This window comes from Capra hircus, chromosome 13, assembly GCF_001704415.2.
Source record: "Capra hircus breed San Clemente chromosome 13, ASM170441v1, whole genome shotgun sequence".
Classification (NCBI taxonomy): domain Eukaryota; kingdom Metazoa; phylum Chordata; class Mammalia; order Artiodactyla; family Bovidae; genus Capra; species Capra hircus.
Genome location: NC_030820.1, coordinates 16,831,857 through 16,852,591, shown reverse-complemented (window position 1 = coordinate 16,852,591; position 20,735 = coordinate 16,831,857). Strand labels below are relative to the sequence as shown.

At 44.6% G+C, this 20,735-nt stretch overlaps 1 protein-coding gene across 1 annotated transcript in view; it reads left to right on the top strand.

Annotated features, from left to right (window-relative positions):
• Window positions 1,267–20,735, top strand: part of CCDC3 (coiled-coil domain containing 3) — an 87,303-nt gene continuing 67,834 nt past the window's right edge. The window contains exons 1-2 of the mRNA XM_018057014.1: window positions 1,267–1,877; window positions 5,722–5,896. Of these exons, the coding sequence (XP_017912503.1) occupies window positions 1,504–1,877; window positions 5,722–5,896 (549 nt within the window). The 5' untranslated portion in view covers window positions 1,267–1,503. The remainder of the gene's footprint in view (window positions 1,878–5,721; window positions 5,897–20,735) is intronic.

Below are 20,735 nucleotides of genomic sequence, written 5' to 3'. Positions count from 1 at the left end.
CCATTTCACTTCAAGGCAAGCCCAAAGCCTTCCCAGGGTCTTCTGGTTCCCTGAGATCATGCTGCTCATGGCCTCTTCTCTGAGTCCCTGCCTCACGCCAGCTGGATTTCTGCCCTGTCACAAGAAGCATGCATGAATTTAATTGTCCTAACTGAAGACGGGGATCACAGGAAGATCTGGTTGTCACGGGATGTGAGGCCTTGGGATTTTCTCTCTTCCCCCCTCCCCACTTTTCTCCTTACGTTTCCTTTCCGAATTCCCTAAGAACTCCTCCTTTCAGTCAGAGAAGACTTTGGCTGAGTTCTAAGACTTAAACTTGCAGAAAGCCTGGTTAATAAGATGCTTGCAGAACAAAGAGCCTTCCATTTTACAGCAGTTTTGCTTATCAACTTATTGTAAATATAATATGTATGACATATGTATGATGATGTGTATATTATACCCATGCTATTTCATATATATGATGTTTTTACTATATAAAATATTTATACTTACAAATAATCTTTTTTTTCTTACTACATGAAGAATAATTAAGGCAATTGGGAGATAAAAGGAACTGCCTCGTTTAGAAATAAAGATTTAACTGTGGAGTTTAGGTCTCTTCAGAGTCACTCATTGACTCGTGAAAAGCTCTTTGGAGCCTCTGAACCTATTTCTCAGGTGTAGGGAGTTCAGAATCTGAAAGAGGGAATGAGGTCAATCATGAGACCATGTAGCTGAAGGAAAATCCAAGCAATGTGGCTTTGGCTTTTCAGATGTTGAAGGCTTTGCTAAGAGCATCATTAAAACATAAGAGATGGAAAGGGAGAGAGAGATTCAGGAAAGTTTTTTAGATCACACAGAATTTCCAAGGTAAACTCTGCGACGGTAAAGTTAGATTTCTGTGCCATTTGAGTGTAAATGAACTCCTCAGAAAATACAAAAACGTACGCTGAGTACTCATGGCAATTGACGGCAATCATTCTAAGAAGGCCATGTCTGGAGCGCGCTTTGTGCCTGAAAGCTTCCACCTGGTAGGTGTGCAGGGCGCCGGAAGAGGACTGGGCCGCCTCGCCCCACACTGACTTTTCGGCAGCGGACCTCCGAGCTGGCGCAAACACCGAGCTCGGGGGCTCCCGGTCCAGCGCCGACTGCGCCGTCTCCCCAGCACCGCGCGCCCCTGGACGGCTTCCCGCCTCCGCCCCTCCCGCTGCCGCCCACGCCCCAGCCACGGGGGGCAGGAGGCGGCGGCGGCCGGCCCTCCCCGTGCCCTTTTAAAAGCCTCCCAAGCGGGGCCCGGCAGGGGGATCCCGGCGGAGGAGGGAGCAGCGCGCTGAGTTCCGCAGCGGTGCGCGGAGCCGAGCGCCCCGGGCTGCCCCTCCCGCTGGTGGGGCCCGGCACTTCGGGCTCCCCGACGCTCTCGCTGCCGCCGCGGGCCTCCCCACCCCGGCCATGCGCCCCGGGTAGCGCGCCTGGGGCGCGGCGCCCACCCGGCGGCTCCCGCCGCCCGCCCCAGCCGCCGGCATGCTGCGCCCGCTGCTGTTCGCCGCGCTCTGCCTGGCCGGCGGGCTGGGGGCCGCCCGCGGCTGCCAGCTGCCCTCCGAGTGGAGACCCCTGAGCGAGGGCTGCCGAGCCGAGCTGGCCGAGATCATCGTGTACGCCAAGGTGCTGGCGCTGCACGAGGAGGTGCACGGCCTGTACAACTACCTGCCCTGGCAGTATGAGGCCAGCGACGCGGGGCTCTTCTACTCCGCTGAGATCGAGATGCTGTGCGACCAGGCGTGGGGCAGCATGCTCGAGGTGCCCGCGGGCTCCAGGCTCAACCTCACGGGCCTGGGCTACTTCTCCTGTCACTCCCACACCGTGGTCCAGGGTTACTCCTACTTCTTCTTCCTCAGGTGAGCCTGCCACCTCCCGCCCATACCATCCCTTCGGCCACTTGGCATGGCCAGCAGAGGTGCCTTTATCCCCAGCCGGCTCAGGAACTCCTCCGGAATCCGGTCCGGGCGATGTTAAGTGCTGCCCTGGTCTCCTTCCCGTTTTCTGCTCTTTGGTGCTCCTAATGTTGAGTCTACAGAGATCCTGGGTGCCTCTGCCTAAGACTGTTGGAAAAACAGGGATGGCTCCCGTGCTTGACCAGGGAAGAGTGTTTCAGGCCAAAGCTCAAGGTGGTTTCCAGCAACGAACAGCCTGTTCCCAACAGCAGAGGTTTATGCGGGGGGGTGATGGGGGAGGAAGGCCCTGGTCACAGCGCTCTGAGGAGCATGAAGGGCAATGGAACAGGAGCCCTGTCTGGTTGAGTTCCATGCAAGTTGGTCTGTGGTGCAGATGAGATGCCTGTGGGTAAGAGTTCAGGCCATGGCATCTCCTGGAGTTTGAAATAAGGAAGTGGAACCCTAATTGAGGTGGAATCCTTAGAGGAGGAAAGCTATATTTTAAAGTGGATGTGGTGGGAGTCGTTTGGGATGGACAGTGGTCAAAACCAATCCAAAGACTATTGGAATCAGACGGTTGTTGGAATTCTGGCTGCGTTCTTCCTGTCACTTTGAGCAAGTTACTGACCTTGTCAAGAGCCTCACCTTCATAACGTGCCAAGCGAGGCTGGATGAGATTCGAGCCTAGTAGCTGCTGCAGAACACCTGGTGCCGGTCAGATGAGGAGCGTGTGGGTGCTCAGCTCTGCACACCTGCCTGACCGCCAAGATGGGGCCGCGTGGAATGCAGCCCAGCTGTCCTCGTGTTCCACTCGGATTAGCTCACATCAGCTGCCAGCAGACCTCAGGGCCAGGCTCTTCCAGATAGCCCAAGTTGATAGAGGAAGGGCCTGAGGGCGGGGCCGATAAGGGATTGGGAAGGTGCTCACAGAGCTTTGAAGAACAGAGAGGTGAATTAGACCAGGCCCTGTCTGTTGGGAGACTCCTGGAATCTTGTGAAGTTCCATGAAAGTTTGTCGTGTGCGCACGACGAAATGCATGTAGATAAAGGTTCAGGTTATGCGTTCAACTGAAGTTTGCCATACAAAACAGCAGGTGGAACCCTAATGCATTGGTTCCCTTCTGTTGGAGGAGGAGGCTGAAGCAGGAACTGGGAGGAACCTCAAAATGGAATCTAATGGATAGTGATTGACAATAAGTCCCATCTTCCCAGTATGTGGCATAGCATTAAGGATATTTGGAATGGCCATGACCTTGGTCTGGAGACTAGCTTTTAGCTCTTGAGATTTCACATCACTGAGAAAGAAGACAGAAGGTTCTACAGAGGGGCGTCCGTAAGCTCGCAGTAACACATGTTTTCCATATTAAAGCCAGAATATCTAAGTTTAGAATACATGGCGTGCTTTGTGTTCGCTTGGGTGGTTTAGCCAGATTAAGGTGAATTAAAAAAAAAAATACCAGAGAAGTACAGTTTCTAAATAAAGCTGGCAAGGAGTGCGATAGTACCTTCTTAGATTTTTACATGTCTTTATTTAGGGAAACCAGCTCTAAAACTATTCAACAATGAAACTTTATTTTCCAAAGTAAAAAGAGCCAGAGTACTTAAGAAGACATTATTTTCTTTTCCGATTTTATAATGAAATACAGTTTTGTCCGCTGGCTCTCTGGTGGTGAGCCAGCTCTTTCCTCTTTCTCTTTCATATTTATAAAATGTTAGGGCAGAGATAGAGTCAAAAGGTAGTCTGACAAGATTTCTATTTCACAGGGCTGTGTTGCCTTGATGTGTGTTAACAACCACATGCACATCATTCCTCTGTTATTCTGGGCCCCTTGGAGAGGAGAACAGATTCGGTCGGTGTCACAGGAGAAAGTGGCAGCGGACACTCCCTGGTGCACCCCCAAATGCCTACTTTGGGCTGGAGTGCAGCTTCCATCTCTCCTTTTCCTTCTCTTGACTTCTCTATCTTGCCAACAGGTACTTTATGCAGGGTTCTGTAAAAATGTTAAGTTTTATACTGTGCTTACTCTGTGCCAAATACTTACTTTCAAAAAAGTGCACTCCTTACACCACCATTAAAAAAATAAGGATGCTGTTGTCATCCTCGTTTAATAGATTGTGCATTTAAGCTTAGAGAATTTAAGAAATTCATTGTGTGTCAAACAGGAGATAAGTAGCAGTGGTAGGACTTGAATCTTGGGTCATTGCAATTGGCTTTCCTTTGCCCAGGAAACAAGGAGCACTCCTCTAGGAGAAGGAAGGCGGCTTGGGAGATACACAAATGTTCAGATTCACATGCAGCCATCCCCCAACTCACATGTTTTGAAAAACTTAAGGATAGACACGTGCAGTGTGAGGTAGAGAACAGAGAGAGAGAGCCTCCTCCAATGCGAGCCATGTAGATGTGTAATTGGAAGCTGCATGTAAATCAGTGAAGTTAGGATATACCCTCACACTGAACAAAAATATCTCACAATGGTTTTAAAGACTTAAACGTAAGACATGACGCCATAAAACTCCTAGAAGAGAGCATGGGCAAAATGTTCTCTGACATAAATTGGACCTATGTTTTCTTAGGTCAGTCTCCCAAGGTAATAGAAATAAAACCAAATATGAACAAAGGGGACCTGATCAAACTTACAAGCTTCTGCACAGCATAGAAAACCATAAAAAAAAAAGACAACCTAAAGAATAGGAGAAAATATTTGCAAATGATGCAATAGACCAGGGCTTAATTTCAAATATACAGACCATACAACTCAACAACAGAAAAAACCCAATCAAAAAGTGGGCAGAAAACCTTAATAGACATTTCTCCAAAGAAGACATGCAGATGGCCAGTAGACACATGAAAACATTCAGCGTCACTAATTCTCAGAGAAATGCAAATCAAAGCTACAGCCAGGTACCATCTCCTATTATGGCAGAATGGCTAACATCAAAAACAGAACAAATAGCAAATGTTGGAGAGAGTGTGGAAAAAAGGGAGCCCTCCTACACTGTTGGTGGGAATGTAAGTTGGGGTAGCCACTATGGAAAACAGTATGGGGGATCCTCAGAAAATTCATGGGACCACCATATGATCCAGCAGTCCCCCTCCTGAGCATATCCCCGGACAAAACTGTATTTCAGGAACATACATGCACCCCCATGTTCATAGCAGCACTATTCCCAACAGCCAAGATATGGAAACAGCCTAAATGTCCCTTGATAGTTGAATGATTAAAGAAAATGTGGTATGTATATATGAATATTACTCAGCCATAACAAGAAAGAAATAATGCCATATGCAGCAACATGGATGGAACTAGAGATAATTATACTAAGTGGAGTGAGTCACAAAGAAAAGAATAAATACCATATTATATCACTTATATGTAGAATCTAAAATATGGCACAAATGAACCTATTTACAAAACAGAAACAGACTCACGGATACAGAGAATAAACGTGTGGTTGCCAAGGGGAATGGAGGGAGGGAGAAGGATGGACTGGGTGTTTGGGGTTAGCAGATGCAAACTGTTACATTTGGAATAAACAACAAGGTCCTACCTTAGCACAGGGAAGCATATCCAATCTCCTGGGATAAACCATAATGGAAAAGATGTTTAAAAACGTATGTATATGTATAACTGAGTCACTTTACAGCAGAAATTAGCACAACATTGTAATTAAACTCTACTTAAAAACAAAAAAAAAAAGACGTTGTATAACCGGCAACACTGTCACAGTCTTCTGTTGACTCTCGATTGAAAATGGTACCCCCCATGGGTATCCAGTCTACAGCTCTTGCCTCCTTTTTTCCCATTAGGATGGATGAGAACTATAACCTCTTGCCTCATGGAGTCAATTTCCAAGATGCCATCTTTCCAGACACTCAAGAGAACAGAAGGATGTTTTCTAGCCTTTTCCAGTTTTCAAACTGTTCACAAGGGCAGCAGCTGGCGACTTTCTCCAGTGACTGGGAGGTCCAAGAAGACACTAGGGTAAGAATTAGCTGTATCCTGTGCTATAGCAAAATTATAAGATAGCTATGACTCATATGAATATTGTGAGCAAGGGGGTCAAGAGTCCTCTTCCAAAGTCCAGATCAAGAAGTATTTTTCACCCTCTTCACAGCCCTCCCAGAAGTTAACAAGCACTGCTCATAAAGTCCGGAGTCCTCAGGCTGTACTGTGTGGCATGAGGTTCCTCACAAAGTGAGGGGACAAGATGGGCTGAAGGTTAGCAGGCTGTGCTCCAGTTTCCTCTTCCGTAAATTGGAGGCAATAGTAACATCTGTATCTTAGGGCGGATGCGGCATGATTTAACTATGTAGGGAATGTCAGTAGGTAAAGCCTTTAGTGAGGTGTTTGAGAGTAAGCACTCAATACACGGAGCTGTTATGACTACTACTTCTGCTGTTGATTTCAAATACTTATGTATGTTCTTACTTGGCCCTGCTGGGTCTTAGTTGTGTCATGTGGGATCTTCGGTCTTCCTTGCAGCAGGCAGGATCTTCAGCTGCAGCATACAAACCCTTGGTGGCAGGATCTAGTTCCCATGGAACAGAAGGATCTGGATCACTCTGGGCATGAAGATAGAAAAGGCATCTTTCAGTCTGAGGCAGATGCCTGAGTTGTGGGGATATTTCGAGGACTGTCGCTTTCTCCAAGCAGTGGCATTGTCGCAACTGAGCCAGGGGAGCCGGGAGGCCGTGGCCCATCGCTCCCAGCCTCCCACCAAGATGTTTATAGGGTCACGTGACAGACCGCAGGAGACAGTTCTGATGCGGGTCAGTGAACCAATGTGTACGTATTAGGTGGTTTCCTTCTTTCCCCCATCTGTGGTGCCCTTGGTGGGGCCGCTGTCTTTCTCTTGTCTGGTGGGTTGGCCTAGGGGAGTGGTCTTGTTCTTCCAAACCTCCTGCCCAGGGCTCCATGGCACCTGGAGGCTTTCTTCACGTTCTTTGCACAGAAACTGTTCTCTTCTCATCACGGGCGAGTGCATCCGACTGCGGAAAAGTGTTAATTCTTCTTTTCCATGCTTTATCCAGGGTTCCTTCCTTAGGCCTGCCCTACTGACAGTTCTCAACTCCCTGACCCCTCTTCAAGATGCGCCAAAATTTTCTGAGTGCTTGTCATATATTTCACTCCCCACATGGATCTAAGCACCTTTCTTTCCCTCCCCCTTTTCTTTCTTTCTTTCCCGGCCCCACTCTTTTTTTTTTTTCCCCTACCCGACTCTTAATCTGTGCCAGCACCCACTCCACATTGAACTGGACCCACCAAGTATAAGCCTGAGTATCCTCAGCCTGGATCAGACCGTAGCATGTTCAAATTAAGCCTTTCTAGTCTTGGTCCTGTGGTTCTCCGTTTTGTGGGATTTTTGCTTCATGTACTAAATCCTTGGTAATAGTACATTGATGTCAAGGGATCAGATGTTGATCCAAAAATACCTCACAGCTGAGCCCCAAACTCTTTAGATATATAACTGATTAGCACAGGGTCACACAATGAAGCTATTAACATTTCACTGCAATTAGATTTTCCATCATTTGAAAAAAATAGAACAATGGGACTGTGGAGAATTGTTTTAATGTGAAGGCAGTCCTATTTTGGGTAGTCAGATGTTGATCTTGGGGAGAATTCCTTTTCCCTTTCATCATCCTGGTCTCTTAGATAACAGAGGGTGGGTATGTGTGTTTGCACCGAGTCAGAAGCTTTTGGGGAAAGAGAATTAATTGTTCCAGGTTGCTGAGCCGCTGCGGAGCCAAATTGAGGTGTTGATGGACTTTGTATGTATCACGTCTTGGCTCCTTTTTCTGCTCACTTTGAAAGGTACCACATCAGAGCTGAGTTAAATTAGCAAGTTCATTTGAGCATTTAGGTTTAAAATAAGCTAAGGTGCTAGCATTTATATTTTATGATATTCCTTGAGAAATTTTTACTTTCTCTGCAGTGATTAAAATCGTTGTGAATTGAAGGTGTCAGAATTAGATGAAGAGTTATGGACAGTTACTTGCTCCTTTCTTGGAAAAAAAAAAAAAAACCTAACTAAAACTAGAAATTATCTGCCTTAAAAAAACCAAAACCTTATGTTCAGTTGCGCTGGGTCTTTGTTGCCGTGAGGGCTTTCTCTAGTTAGGGCAAGCAAGGGCTCCTCTTTGCTGCCGTGCACAGGCTTCTTCCTGCAGTAGCTTCCCTCGTCTCAGAGCACAGGCTCTGAACACATGGGCTTCAGTAGTTGTGGGCTGTGGGCTCACTAGTTTTGGCACACGGGCCTAGCTGATCTGCAGCTTGTGGAATCTTCCTGCACCAGGGATCGAACCAGTGTCTCTGCTTTGGCAGATGGATTCCTATCCACTGTGCCACCAGGGAAGTCCTCTGCTTTTTCTGTGTGAAGGTGAGTATCCTGCTTTCTCTCCTGTGCAGGGTAAATAAATCATGTTATGACACAGTCTGTTTTTCCTAAGGTGATGGGTCTTCCATCTTAGATGGGGTCAGAGGAGCTTGTTTGGGTCACCTTTTGATTCCAGTTAGACTCTTGCTGATGGGAACATGTGAACCCTTCATTTGTTCTGAGACCATTATGAATGGCCCTGGACGGTGCACATTATACAGTTTCCCGGATCCCACGCCGTGTCTTAGATAGCGATGAATTCCGGGGGCACACTGATGAATTCTCATCATTTCCACTGTTGCTGCTGCTCTTCTCTAAGCCCCCAGTCAGCTTGAACAGTGTGTTTAGATCATGGTCGTGAAGGGTGCATGTCCTCCTTCTCATTCTCTTGCAGCGTCACGTGAATCTGGGACTCTAGGGTCAGTCCGGAGGTTAAGAAATGGAACCAGAGAAAAATCGGATGTAGGGAAACTTTTGTGATACATATCCAGGACAACCTGCAACTCCATCCTCAGCAGCCAAATCCTCCCATTCTCTAGTTCCATCCTTAAACATCCCCCCTCCACTCCCCACCCTTGCTTCAGTCAGTGGAAACAAGCTTGCTTTCAAAAGTTGCCAGGGAATCAGCAGCACTCCTAAGTGTTTGCATCTCTCTGGTTCAGTATCATGGTGTTAATGGGGCCTCCGGGGACGTCTTTGGCAAGTTAGAGCATGCATCCCATTTTCTGGCAGGGTTCTCTCCACGCCAGCCAAGAACATTTTCCTTTCCTTTTTTCTTCCCTGCTGGGTGAGTGTAACAATCAAAACAGAAGTTGGCTGTTTTCCTCTCTCAGCAAGTCTTGTCCCCCGGGACTGCAACCCAGGCTGACCCACACATAGATCAATCTGACCTAGAGCGTCATGGGACTGACATAAAATCTGTAGAAGACCTCCTGTTATCTTTCTTTTTTCCCTTTTTAGAGTTGGGAAGGATGGTGAGGGAGGTACCATCCTCATCAGGCAATCAGGATAGGCTGTGCCATTTTCAGAGGCGTGACCTCAGGCAGAACCCTTAATTTCCCACAACTTCAGTTTTCTCCTTCCCTGATAGCTCAGTTGGTAAAAAAAAATCTACCTGCAATGCAGGAGACCCCAGTTTGATTCCTGGGTCAGGAAGATCTGCTGGAGAAGGGATAGGCTACCCACTCCAGTATTCTTGGGCTTCCCTTGTGGCTCAACTAGTAAAGAATTCCCCTGCAGTGCAGGAGACCTGGGTTCGATCCTTGGGTTGGCAAATCCCCTGGAGACGGGAAAGGCTATCCTCTCCAGTATCATGGCCTGGAGAATTCCATGAACTGTATAGTCCATGGGGTCACAAAGAGTCGGACACCACTCAGCGACTTTCACTTTCGAAACATGTAAACTGTCTCAGGTTGTCCTAAGGACCCAATTAGATCGTAGGTTTGAAAGCACTTTGTCAGTTGTAAAGAGTGATGGAGGGGTTTATGACTATAAATGGATAGTTAGAAAGTGTGGCTTTAAAACTTAAAGATGATGCAGCTTTTAAAAAGCTTCCGGTGTCTCCCCAGGGCAGTGGCGGTGGGGGCAGTGGTACCAGGGTAGGTGGTGGAGAGGGGAACAGATAATGGGGATGCTCTCATGTGTGTTGTATTCAACAGACTTTACTGGGTTCTGGTCACAGAGTACTTAAAAATTCATGTACTGAGTTATGAACCACACTCATGCGGATTCCCAAATCTGAAAGTATAAAATGGTAGTCAGAGTTTTTTTCTCCCACCTCTGACACCCATCTACCCAGTTCCCACCTACCCTCCAAATGAAGAACCACTGTAAATAGTTTCTTGTAAGCTTCCAATGAGCATTCTCCCCCAACAAACAATTCAGTCAAGATTCACTGTCTTCCTTAAGGGCATGGCAGCCCACGCCTATATTCCTGCCTGGAGAATCCCATGGACAGAGGAGCCTGGCAGGCTTCAGTCCATGGGATCACAAAGAGTCAGACACGACTGTGTGACTAACACACACTTTTGGTACCAGTGGCACTGCAGTGTGCACACGTGGTTGTGCCCTGCTTTGTTCACAAGTGGGTACGTGTAAGTAGACATGTAAGTTGCTGTATCTAGACGTGTAAGTTGGTGTAAACAGCTGTGTCGTATTCCATTGTATTAATGTCTTGCTGTGTTTTAATCAAGTCCCCTGTGGACAGGTAGTTACACTGTTTCCAGTCCATGGATATTACATGAAGTGTGGACATGTATGACATTATATCAGTACACACCTCATTTTGTGGAATTGTTGAGTCCAGTCTTTAGCAAGTGACTGTTAAGTGACTGCCACGAGACAGCTGCTGTGTTAGATTCCAGAGTTACAATGTTGAGAAAAATACAAAGTCCCTGATCTCACGAAGTTTATAGTCCTAGCGCTGGTGGTGAATACAATCAAAAGACCACATTAATGACTTTAGAATTTAAAATGGAAATAAATGCTTCAAGGGAAAGAAAGGAAATAATCAGGAAGTCTGACTGAGACTTAGGGATAAAGAAAGCTTTTTCTGCTGAACTATACTGGAGCTGAAATCTGATGGAAGAGGAGATACCCTAGTTAATGTTGGAGTATTGGGATAATGAGAGAAATCCAGAGAGGTGAAGAATTTGTGCAAAGGCCGTGTAGTAGCAGGATCTATGGTGCCTCTGAGATAATCAAAGAAATCCCCAGTAGCTGGAGGAAAGGGAGTGAGTGAGAAGGATGTGGCAAGAGCTCCAAGTGGGGCCAGACCATGTGGGGATTGATAGTTTCTGGTGAGGATTGGGCTTTGTTCTAATAGTAATGGGACACCTCTGATGTTTTAAAAGCAACAGGTGATGGGAGCAAATCCATATTTAAAAAAAACCAAAGTGGCAGAAGTGGGAAATATATTGGAGGGGATGAGATGATATGGTAAGAAGAGGCAGTGGTTGTTTGCAAGCAGCCAGCTTAGATGTTGGGCTCGGGTGAAGGTAGAGGGGATGGAGTGATGTAGGCAAACTTGAGAGAGATGAAATCAGTAGATGTCATGGCGTTTTGGGTTTGGCTGGTAAACTATGTGGGAGGGACAGAGATGACGCCTGTGTTCCTGGCTGACTGCATACCAGGAACTAACACATGCCAGGATAAATGGAATAGGACAGGTTTGGAGGGGAATTCCTGAGTCCAGTGTTGGACATGTTGAGTTGAGGTGCTCTTGAGCTGTCCATGTAAGAGCTTGAGTAGGTGGTTGGATCTGTGTTTGGAGGTTTGAGAAGAGCTCTGAGTGGAGGATGTGCCTTTGGGACTAAGTGATAACCAGGTGTCAGCTGAAACTGGATTCGGATGAGATTTCCAAGGGAGAGGACTTAGAGTGAGAGTCGAAGCCCTCAGGTAGGTCTGAGCCTTGTGAAATGCTAACACTGGCGAAAAGGCAGAGACGCCCGAGAAAAAACCAGGAGAGTGAACAGCACAGAATGTGTGCGGAAGGATGAGTGACTGACAACCAAGAGCTCTTGAGAAGTCAGGTGAGAGGAGGGCTAAAAGCAAGCACCTTATTCCACTGGCAGAGAGGACAGTTCAGTAGAGGGAGAGAGCAGAATCTAGGTTGTGGCGTGGAGGAGAGAGGGCAGCTCCTTCAGGGTGTCCAGCTATGGGTTGAACACCATTGAGGCTGCAGGTGAAGGGGCAAAATTGTTGAGGGAGGGTTTTTTTTTTTTTTTTTTTTAATGGCAGCCATCCTGGTCACAGCCTCTTGGTCCCTGTTTTCCTACTCATCAGATGCTGTCTTCCCAAATAGACTAGACTGCTTGAGCGCAGGAGTATCTATTCTGTTCCTTGTTGTACATGTGGTGTATTTTTGTGGTGTCTCATGCATTTGTTAAACGAATTCTCTTTCATTCAAAGAGCTCCGAGGCCTTAGAAAGCAGGGGCCCCTCTTTCTTTCTCTATTTCTGTTCTCTAAATTAATATTTAATTCCACACAGTAAAATTCACTTTTTCATATACAGTTATGTTTTGACAGATACACATGGTTGAACAATTGCAACTACAGCCACAATATAGAAAACTTCCATCACTGGTGAAACCCTGCCCTGTGCTGCCACTGTGTGGTCAGACCCTTCCCCAACCTCAAATCCTGGGGACTTCTAAAGGGTTCTCCAACTAGTTTTGCATTTTCCAGAATGTCATATGAATAGAATCATTATGTTGCTTTTTGTTTTTATATTTGTCTTCTTTTATATAGCAGAATACACTTGAGATTTGTCTGTGGTATATGTCTATAGTTTGCTTTTAATGGCTAAAGCATTTTTTAAAATTAAAGATGAGACTTTAATCTTTGTATGAAAGTCAAAGTGAAGTCGCTCAGTCGTGTCCAACTCTTTGCGACCCCATGGACTGTAGCCTACCAGGCTTCTCCGTCCATGGGATTCTCCAGGCAAGAGTACTGGAGTGGGTTACCATTTCCTTCTCCAGGGGATCTTCCTGACCCAGGGATCGAACCTGGGTCTCCCGCATTAGAGGCAGATGCTTTACTGTCTGAGCCACCAGGGAAGTCATAATCTTTGTGTAGTTGGCCCAATTTTTAGAAGTATTTACGTTTCAGTTCGACTTCTCAGAAACACTGTGAGGCACGTTAGCATTGGAAGTGTCAGTATGTCTGTTTTACAGATGAGGAAACTGAGATTTAGGGCAGTTAAGTAGGTTGCACAAGATCATCCAGCTAGTAAGTGGTGAAGAGACTGAAATGCAGGCTTTCTCATTTTGATTTTGCGTTAGCCTTGTATGAGTTTTCCAGTTGTTTTTCATTCTCATTAATACTCGGTATTGTCAGTTTAAAAAAAATGGATATTCTAATAAGTGTGTGGTGCTATCTCAGTGTGGGTTTTAAGAAAAATTCTACATATAAGTGCAACCAAATAGTATTTGTCTTTTCCTGACTTGTATCACTGATTGTGATGTTCTCAAGGTTAATCTGTGTTATCACAAATGGCAGAATTTCCTTCTTTCCTGTGGCTGAATAATATTCCTTTGTATGTATTAATATATACGCTACCTTTTTCTTCATTTGTTGATGGATACAGGTTGTTTCCATGTCTTGGCTATTGTGATGAACGAGTCAGTGAACATGTACTGATTTCTTGACATACTGATGTTATTTTCTTATATACTCAAAAGAGTGTTTTCTGGATGATAGTTCTATTTTTAATATTCTGAGGACCCTGCATTTGGACTGTAAGCCCATAATGACTGCACCAGTTGCCATTCCCATCAACGATGTACAAATGTTCTCTTTTCTCCATATCCTTGCTAACACGTTATCTTTCATTTTTTGGATCGTAGCCCTAGTAACAGGCTTCCCTGGTGGCTAAAGACAGTAAAGAATCTGCCTGTGATGTAGGATAACCAGGTTCAATCCCTGGGTCGATAAGATCCCCTGGAGCAGGAAACAGCTGCCCACTCCATTATTCTTGCCTGGAGAATGCCACGGGGAGAGAGGAGCCTGGTCGGCTACAGTCCATGGGGTCACACAGAGTCAGACATGCCTGGGTGACTAACACACTCACAGCCAGAGTAACAGGCATGAGGTGATATCCCACTGTGGCTTTGGTTGGCATGTCCTCGATTAGCTGGTCATTTGTGTCTGTTCAGAACCTTCACCTATTTTTAAACCATCAGATGGTTTTACTATTTATTTGTAAGACTTCCTTGTATATTTTGGACCAGATGGATGGTTTTCAAATCATTTTCTCCCAGGCAATAGGTCGCCCTTTTATTTTTTCCTTTGCTGCACAGGGGCTTTTTATTTTGGTGTAATCCAATTTATCAGTTTTTGCTTCTGGGGTCCTATCTAGAAAGTAATTGCTCAAACCAGCATCAAGAGGCAATTTCTTTTCCTATTTCCTAGTTTCAGGTCTTACCTGTAAGTCTTTACACTGAGTTCGTTTGTGTATAAGTATGAAAGCGAAAGTGTTTGTCACTTAGTCGTGTCCCACTCTTTGTGAACCCCATGGACTGTAGCCCGCCAGGATTCTCTGTCCATAGGGATTCTCCAGGCAAGAATAATGAAATGGTTAGCCATTCCCTTCTCCAGGGAATCTTCCCAACCCAGGGATCAAACCTGGGTCCCCTGCATTACAGCAGATTCTTTACTGTCTAAGCCAACAGGGAAGCCCCATATAGAGTGAAATAAGGGACAAATTTCATTTATCTTTATGTGAATCCAGTTTTACTGACATAATTTGTTAAAGAAATGAATCTTCCCCATTTTATGTTCTTGGCATTTTACTGTAGATTATTTGACTGTAACTGTGTGGATTTATTTTTGGGCTCTCGATTCTGTTCCCCTGGTCTTTGTTTTTAGGTCTGTACCATACTGTTTTAATTACTATACCTATTACTATAACTTGAAATCAGGAACAGTGATGCCTCCAGCTTTGTTCTTTTTTTTAAGATTGCTTTGGTTAATATGACCCAGCAATCCCAGTGCTGGTCATATACACCGAGGAAACCAGAATTGAGAGTCATATGTACCCCAGTGTTCATCACAGCACTGTTTACAATAGCTAGGACATGGAAGCAACCTAGATGTCCATCAGCAGACGAATGGATAAGAAAGCTGTGATACATATACACTACAGAATATTACTCAGCTATTAAGAAGAACACACTTCAATCAGTTCTAATGAGGTGGATGAAACAGGAGCATATTATACAGAGTGAAGTAAGTCAGAAAGAAAAACACCAATACAGTATATTAACACATATGTATGGAATTTAGAAAGATGATAGTGATGACCCTATATGTGAGACAGCAACAGAGACACAGATATAAAGAACAGACTTTTGGACTCTGTGGGAGAAGGCGAGAGTGGGATGATTTGAGAGAACAGCATTGAAACACGTATATTACCATATGTGAAATAGATCACCAGTCCAGGTTTGATGCATCAAACAGGGCACTCAAAGCTGGTGCACTGGGACAACCCAAAGGGATGGGATGGGGAGGGAGGTGGGATGTACACCCATGGCTGATTCATGTCAATGTGTGGCAAAAACCACCACAATATTGTAAAGTAATTAGCCTCCAATTAAATTAATTTCTTTCCTTTTTTTATAAATTAATTTCTTAAAAAAAGGAAAAAGAAAGAGGTGGGGAAAAAAGGACAACCTAGTTAAGCACCTAACACTTTTGCATCCTGGTTCCATGACCTGCTAGTTCTGTTTCCTTGTGCAAGTCACTGAACTCTCTGGGCCTCTTTATCACTAAATAAAGTTAATACACATGGGTGGTATAAAAAAAAAAAAAAAAGATTGCTTTGGCTATTCAGAATCTTTTGCAGTTCCACACAAATGTTTGGATTGTTTTTTCCATTTCTGTGAAAAATGCTACTGAAATTTAATAGCCATTGTTTTGAATATCTAGATCACTGTGGGTAATATGGGCATTTTTAGCAATATAAGTTCTTCGAGTCTGTAAATATGGGACCTCTCCCTATTGATTTTTGTCTTTCTCATCAATCTTATAAAGTTTTCAGTGCATAGATCGTTTACTTCCTTGGTTAAATTTGTTCCTAGGTATTTTGTTCTCTTAGGTGCCCTCATCGATAGGATTGTTCACTCATTTCTTTTTCAGATAGATTGTTGTTGGTGTAAACAAATACAACTGCTTTTGGGTTTTTTTGGTCATGTTGATTTATATCCTGAAGCTTTACTGGATCATGTATTCTAAATTTGTGGTGTGTGTGTGTAGCCTTCAGGGTTTTCTCCATATAGAATCATGACATCTGCCAACAGAGATGGTTTTCCTTCCTTTGTTCCAATTTAAATGCCTTTTATGTCTTTTTTTTTTTCTTTTTTTGCCCGTGCTTCCAGTATTATGTTCAGTAGAACTGGCATGAGTGGGAAAGCCTTCAGTTTTCCCCACTGATTATGACGTTAGCCATGGGCTTTTCATAAATGGCCTTAATTGTGTTGAGGAAATTCTTTTATATTTATTTTATTCAGTTTTTATCATGAATGGGTGTTGGATTTTGTCAAGTGTTTTTTTTTCTGTGTACTGAGATGATCATGTGGTTTAAATATTTCATTTTGTGAATGTGCTATATATTGCATTGATTTGTGTATGTTAAACCAGCTTTCCTTCCTAGGGGAAGTTGGGAACACCACTGGTCATGGTGTTTAATCTTTCTGATACATATTTGAATCTGGTGTGCTAGTGTTATTGAGTTTTATACCTATGTTTATCTGAGGTATTGGTCTGTAGTTTCCTATTTTTGCAGTGTCTTTGTCCAGCTATGATATCTGGTGAGGCTGCTGTCATTAAATGAGTTTGGATGTATTTCCTCTAATTTTACTTTTTGGAAGAGTTTAAGAAGCACTGGTGTTAATTCTTGTTTGAATATTGGTAGAACTCAACTTTAAGAGGCCAGGAGTCCATGATCAGGGTGCTGGCAGAGTTGACCCCCTCTGGGGCGTCTGTGGCTTGGAGGTGGCTCCCCTCTTTCTGCCTCCTCACCTGGTCATCCCTCTGCGTGTGAATGTCCTTAGTATCTCTCCATTTGTACTGATTTCGCCTTCTCATAAGGACACCAGTCAGCTTGGATGGGGCTCACCCTAACAGGCTCATTGTAACCTGATGGCTGCTTTAAAGGCCGTATCTCCAGATACAGCCACATTCTGAAGTGCTGGGGACTAGGCTCCAACAAATGAATTTTGGAGAGAGACACAGTTCAGTCCATAACAGTTTGGTAAAATCTCATCAGTGGACAATCTGTACCTGGAGTCTTCTTTTGTTGGAAGGTTCTCTGCTCATTCAGTTTCTTTAACAGAAGGGACCATTTAGGGTGTCTGGTCTGGCTGTGCTACCGTGGCAGTGCAGATCTGAGACTGGAATTGGCTGTGGTACAAAGCTGGGTGAGGAAAAAGAAAGAAAGCCAGGGACTTCCTCCATACTCTCTAGCACACTGGGGCTCCTTTTCTTGATCTAGACAGAAACAGATTTCTTGTCGAGTTCCTGCTGCATAGTGATTCAGCCCACTTTGATTCAGGTCCCATTGCCTCTAGCTGTTTAGTTTTCAGAGTCTTCAGGTAATTGCTTTGTGCGTTATGTGCACAGATTTTAACATAATCACTAGGAGTCATAGGCTCCATTCAGTTTCCTTCATCTTGACTTACTGGAAGTTGATGTTTCTGTTTGACTGGAAGTTGATGTTTCTGTTTGACTGGGCCTATTGAGAACATCTGGTCAATCTTGCATGGAATGTATTATGAGGAGACAAAGAATGATATTTATTTTCTGATGATCAAAAGCAAATAAGAATGGGGGAGGATAGCATTGAAACATGTATATTTTCATATGTGAAATATTTCGCCAGTCCAGGTTTGATGCATGAGACAGGGTACTCAGGGCTGCTGCACTTGGATGACCCTGAGGGATGGGATAGGGAGGGAGGTGGGAGGGGGGTTCAGGATGGGGAACACATGTACACCCACGGCTGATTCATGTCAATGTATGTCAAAAAACACTACAATATTGTAAAGTAATTAGCCTCCAATTAAATAAATTAATTTTAAAAAAAGAATGGGGGAGGAAGCAAATAGGAATGGGAAAGGGGATCTGTCATTTTTAAAGTGAAATTTGAGCCCAGATGGGTCAAGAAAAATCATAATTCAGTTCATCCACATCTTCCATAAAGTGCAAAAGTACTTGGTTTAAAATGTCCCTGGAACTTTGCCTAGACAGTCTAATTTACATGTTATTTGTTCAAGAACAAAGATATCCCTTAGGCATGGAGGAGTATAAGGTCAATTTAATGAGTGTTTGTGCACTTGTTAAGTGTAAGTTAAGGACTTTTTCTGTATTTGTTCTTCTTTGATACTACATCAAAACTCAAAAAGTGATAGTTTCTTAATAGCTGTGGTGCAGAATCTGAAATCTTATCAGTGAGTTTTGTTGTATTCCTACATGAAAATCCAGTAGTCTTTCTTGCCCTTTGAATGGGTTTTTTAAATCCATGCATGATTTTGTAACATGATGATTTGACCATATGAAAAATACTGGTTCAGAGTTTCACAGATGTTGAAAATGTTGAGACTTTTAATTATACAGTATTAAAAAATCACTTCATCAATATCACCATCGATCTCATCAGGAAAGTCTTGAAGTAGTGGAAAAATGTCAAGTATGCAGTGGCAAGTTTTCTAAAATTCTACTTTTTGCTTGAAAGCTCAGATTTTACCAGCAGCAAAAAATCTGTCATTTTCCCTTAACAGGACAGGCCTCCTTTATTCATTTTCAAGAAAATTTCTATCAAATACTCAAATCTAGAGTTTATCTGTCTTTCGTCCTTTCAAGTAAAAATAGTCTTTCACAAAGAAAGCCGCTAGTTCAGCTCAGAACTCGGTCATGGAGGTGCTTTGCCTTGAGACAGCTGTTGTACTTTGAGCACTCGAAGCGCTTTGTGTGCTTCGGATTTCTTCAGAAGTGGCAAGCGGGGCTACTCTGCAGTTGCAGTGTGCGGGCTTCTCCTCGTGGTGGCCTCTCTTGCAGAGCACAGGTTCTAGGGCGTGCAGGCTTCAGCAGTTGCGGTCTGTGGGCTCTCAAGTGCAGCCTCAGTAGTTGGGGCTTAGTTGCCTCTTACAGCATGCGGGATCTTCCCAGACCAAGGATCAAAACTGTGTCCCCTGCAGTGGCAGATGGACCCCTAACCACTGGACCCCCAGGGAAACTCATCACGGACCCTGTGGACCGCCTTTTTCTTTTCCGCCCACATCAGGCCCTAAACGATGCAATGACTATTAGTGTTACTTGGCAGCTCTGCCTCGCTTTGTGCTAGGTGCCATTAGTTCTGCTCACGTTTGCTTTTGCAGCTGCGGTGCAAATGTCAGCACAGTGACCCTGACATCTTAGTGTTGTTCTGAAAAGAGTTTTGATCTCATGGGCTCCCCTGAAAGGAACTCAGGATCCCCCAAGAATCTGCAGACTTTGAGAGTCACTGCTCTCGACCAGCTCAGTGAAGGGAGACTGTGCCCACTAACTCATGCTGCTGCTGCTACCAAGTCGCTTCAGTCGTGTCCGACTCTGTGCGACCCCAGAGACGGCAGCCCACCAGGCTCCGCTGTCCCTGGGATTTTCCAGGCAAGAACGCTGGAGTGGGTTGCCATTTCCTTCTCCAATGCATGAAAGTGAAAAGTGAAAGTGAAGTCGCTCAGTCGTGTCCGACGCTTCGCGACCCCATGGACTGCAGCCTACCAGGCTCCTCCGTCCATGGGATTCTCCAGGAAAGAGTACTGGAGTGGGGTGCCATTGCCTTCTCCGCTAACTCATGCTAATATTGGGCAAATCCATTCACCTCAATGGATTTTTATGCTTAAAATGTAATTAATACATGCTCAATAAATATTCTTGTTCTTTGAAGTGAAATAATTTCACCTCTGGAAAATGACAGGGTTACATTTTATTTCTCTAAGGGTTCTGTCAACATCGAGCTTGGTTCTGTTCTAATTATCACAGTTGAGTCAGCTTTCACCCAGACAAGTCAAGGGCTGTGGGTGGACAGTGATGGTGCTGGATGTGAGACCAGTGTCCCCTGACCTCTAGTTCACGTTGTTTCTGGTCTCCATGCTGCCGACTCCCTGGTCTCTCCAAAACGGAGAGATTTCCTTCTCATGGACTGTCATGTCCCTGACCCACTTCCTACCTGCTGTCCTTCTTTTGTGCCGCTGATCTGGTTTTGTTCTTTGATTGTGCTGTTAGTGCACACTTGTTTTTATGTGTGTGGCACTTGTTACAAAAACCATTAAGTAATGATTTATGGAAAGACTGGTTTACTCTCTATATCCCCCACCTGGAAGGTAAACTCCTTCTTATTGGTGGTTGTATTCCCAGAACCTTACAATCCCGCTCATGGCAGGCATGAGTACCAACATACAGAAAGGGGTTGTGAAGTATCACATGAATGGTGTAGGCAGTGAAAGCTTTAGGAAGTCGGAGAAAGGAGGTGGTCAGTGAGGCTCTGATTATTCTAGAAAGATTCTAGAGAAGCGAGGAGGCTTGATCTGGACCTTGTTGATGATCTGTAATACAGGTGGCCCTTGAACAACACAGGTTTGACTGGCATAGGCCCATTTATGTGTTGATGTTCTTCAGTAGTAAGTAGAGTACCACACGGTTCGTGATTGGTTGAGTCTGAGGATACAGGGGAACCATGGATGCGGAGGGCCAACTGTATTATATGTGGATTAACCTCCATGTTGTTCAGGAGTCAGTGGTTCACTGTTTTCAGAGTCCTTTTGAGGTATCAAGGGTCATGTTACCAACTTATCCTCTAATTGAATGCTGGTAACTTTTAGATTGCCATTTTTAAAAACCTGACTGGTCTTTTTGTTAATTTTATTTTTAAAAAATTCATTTGGCTACTCTGCGTCTAGTTCTGGCAC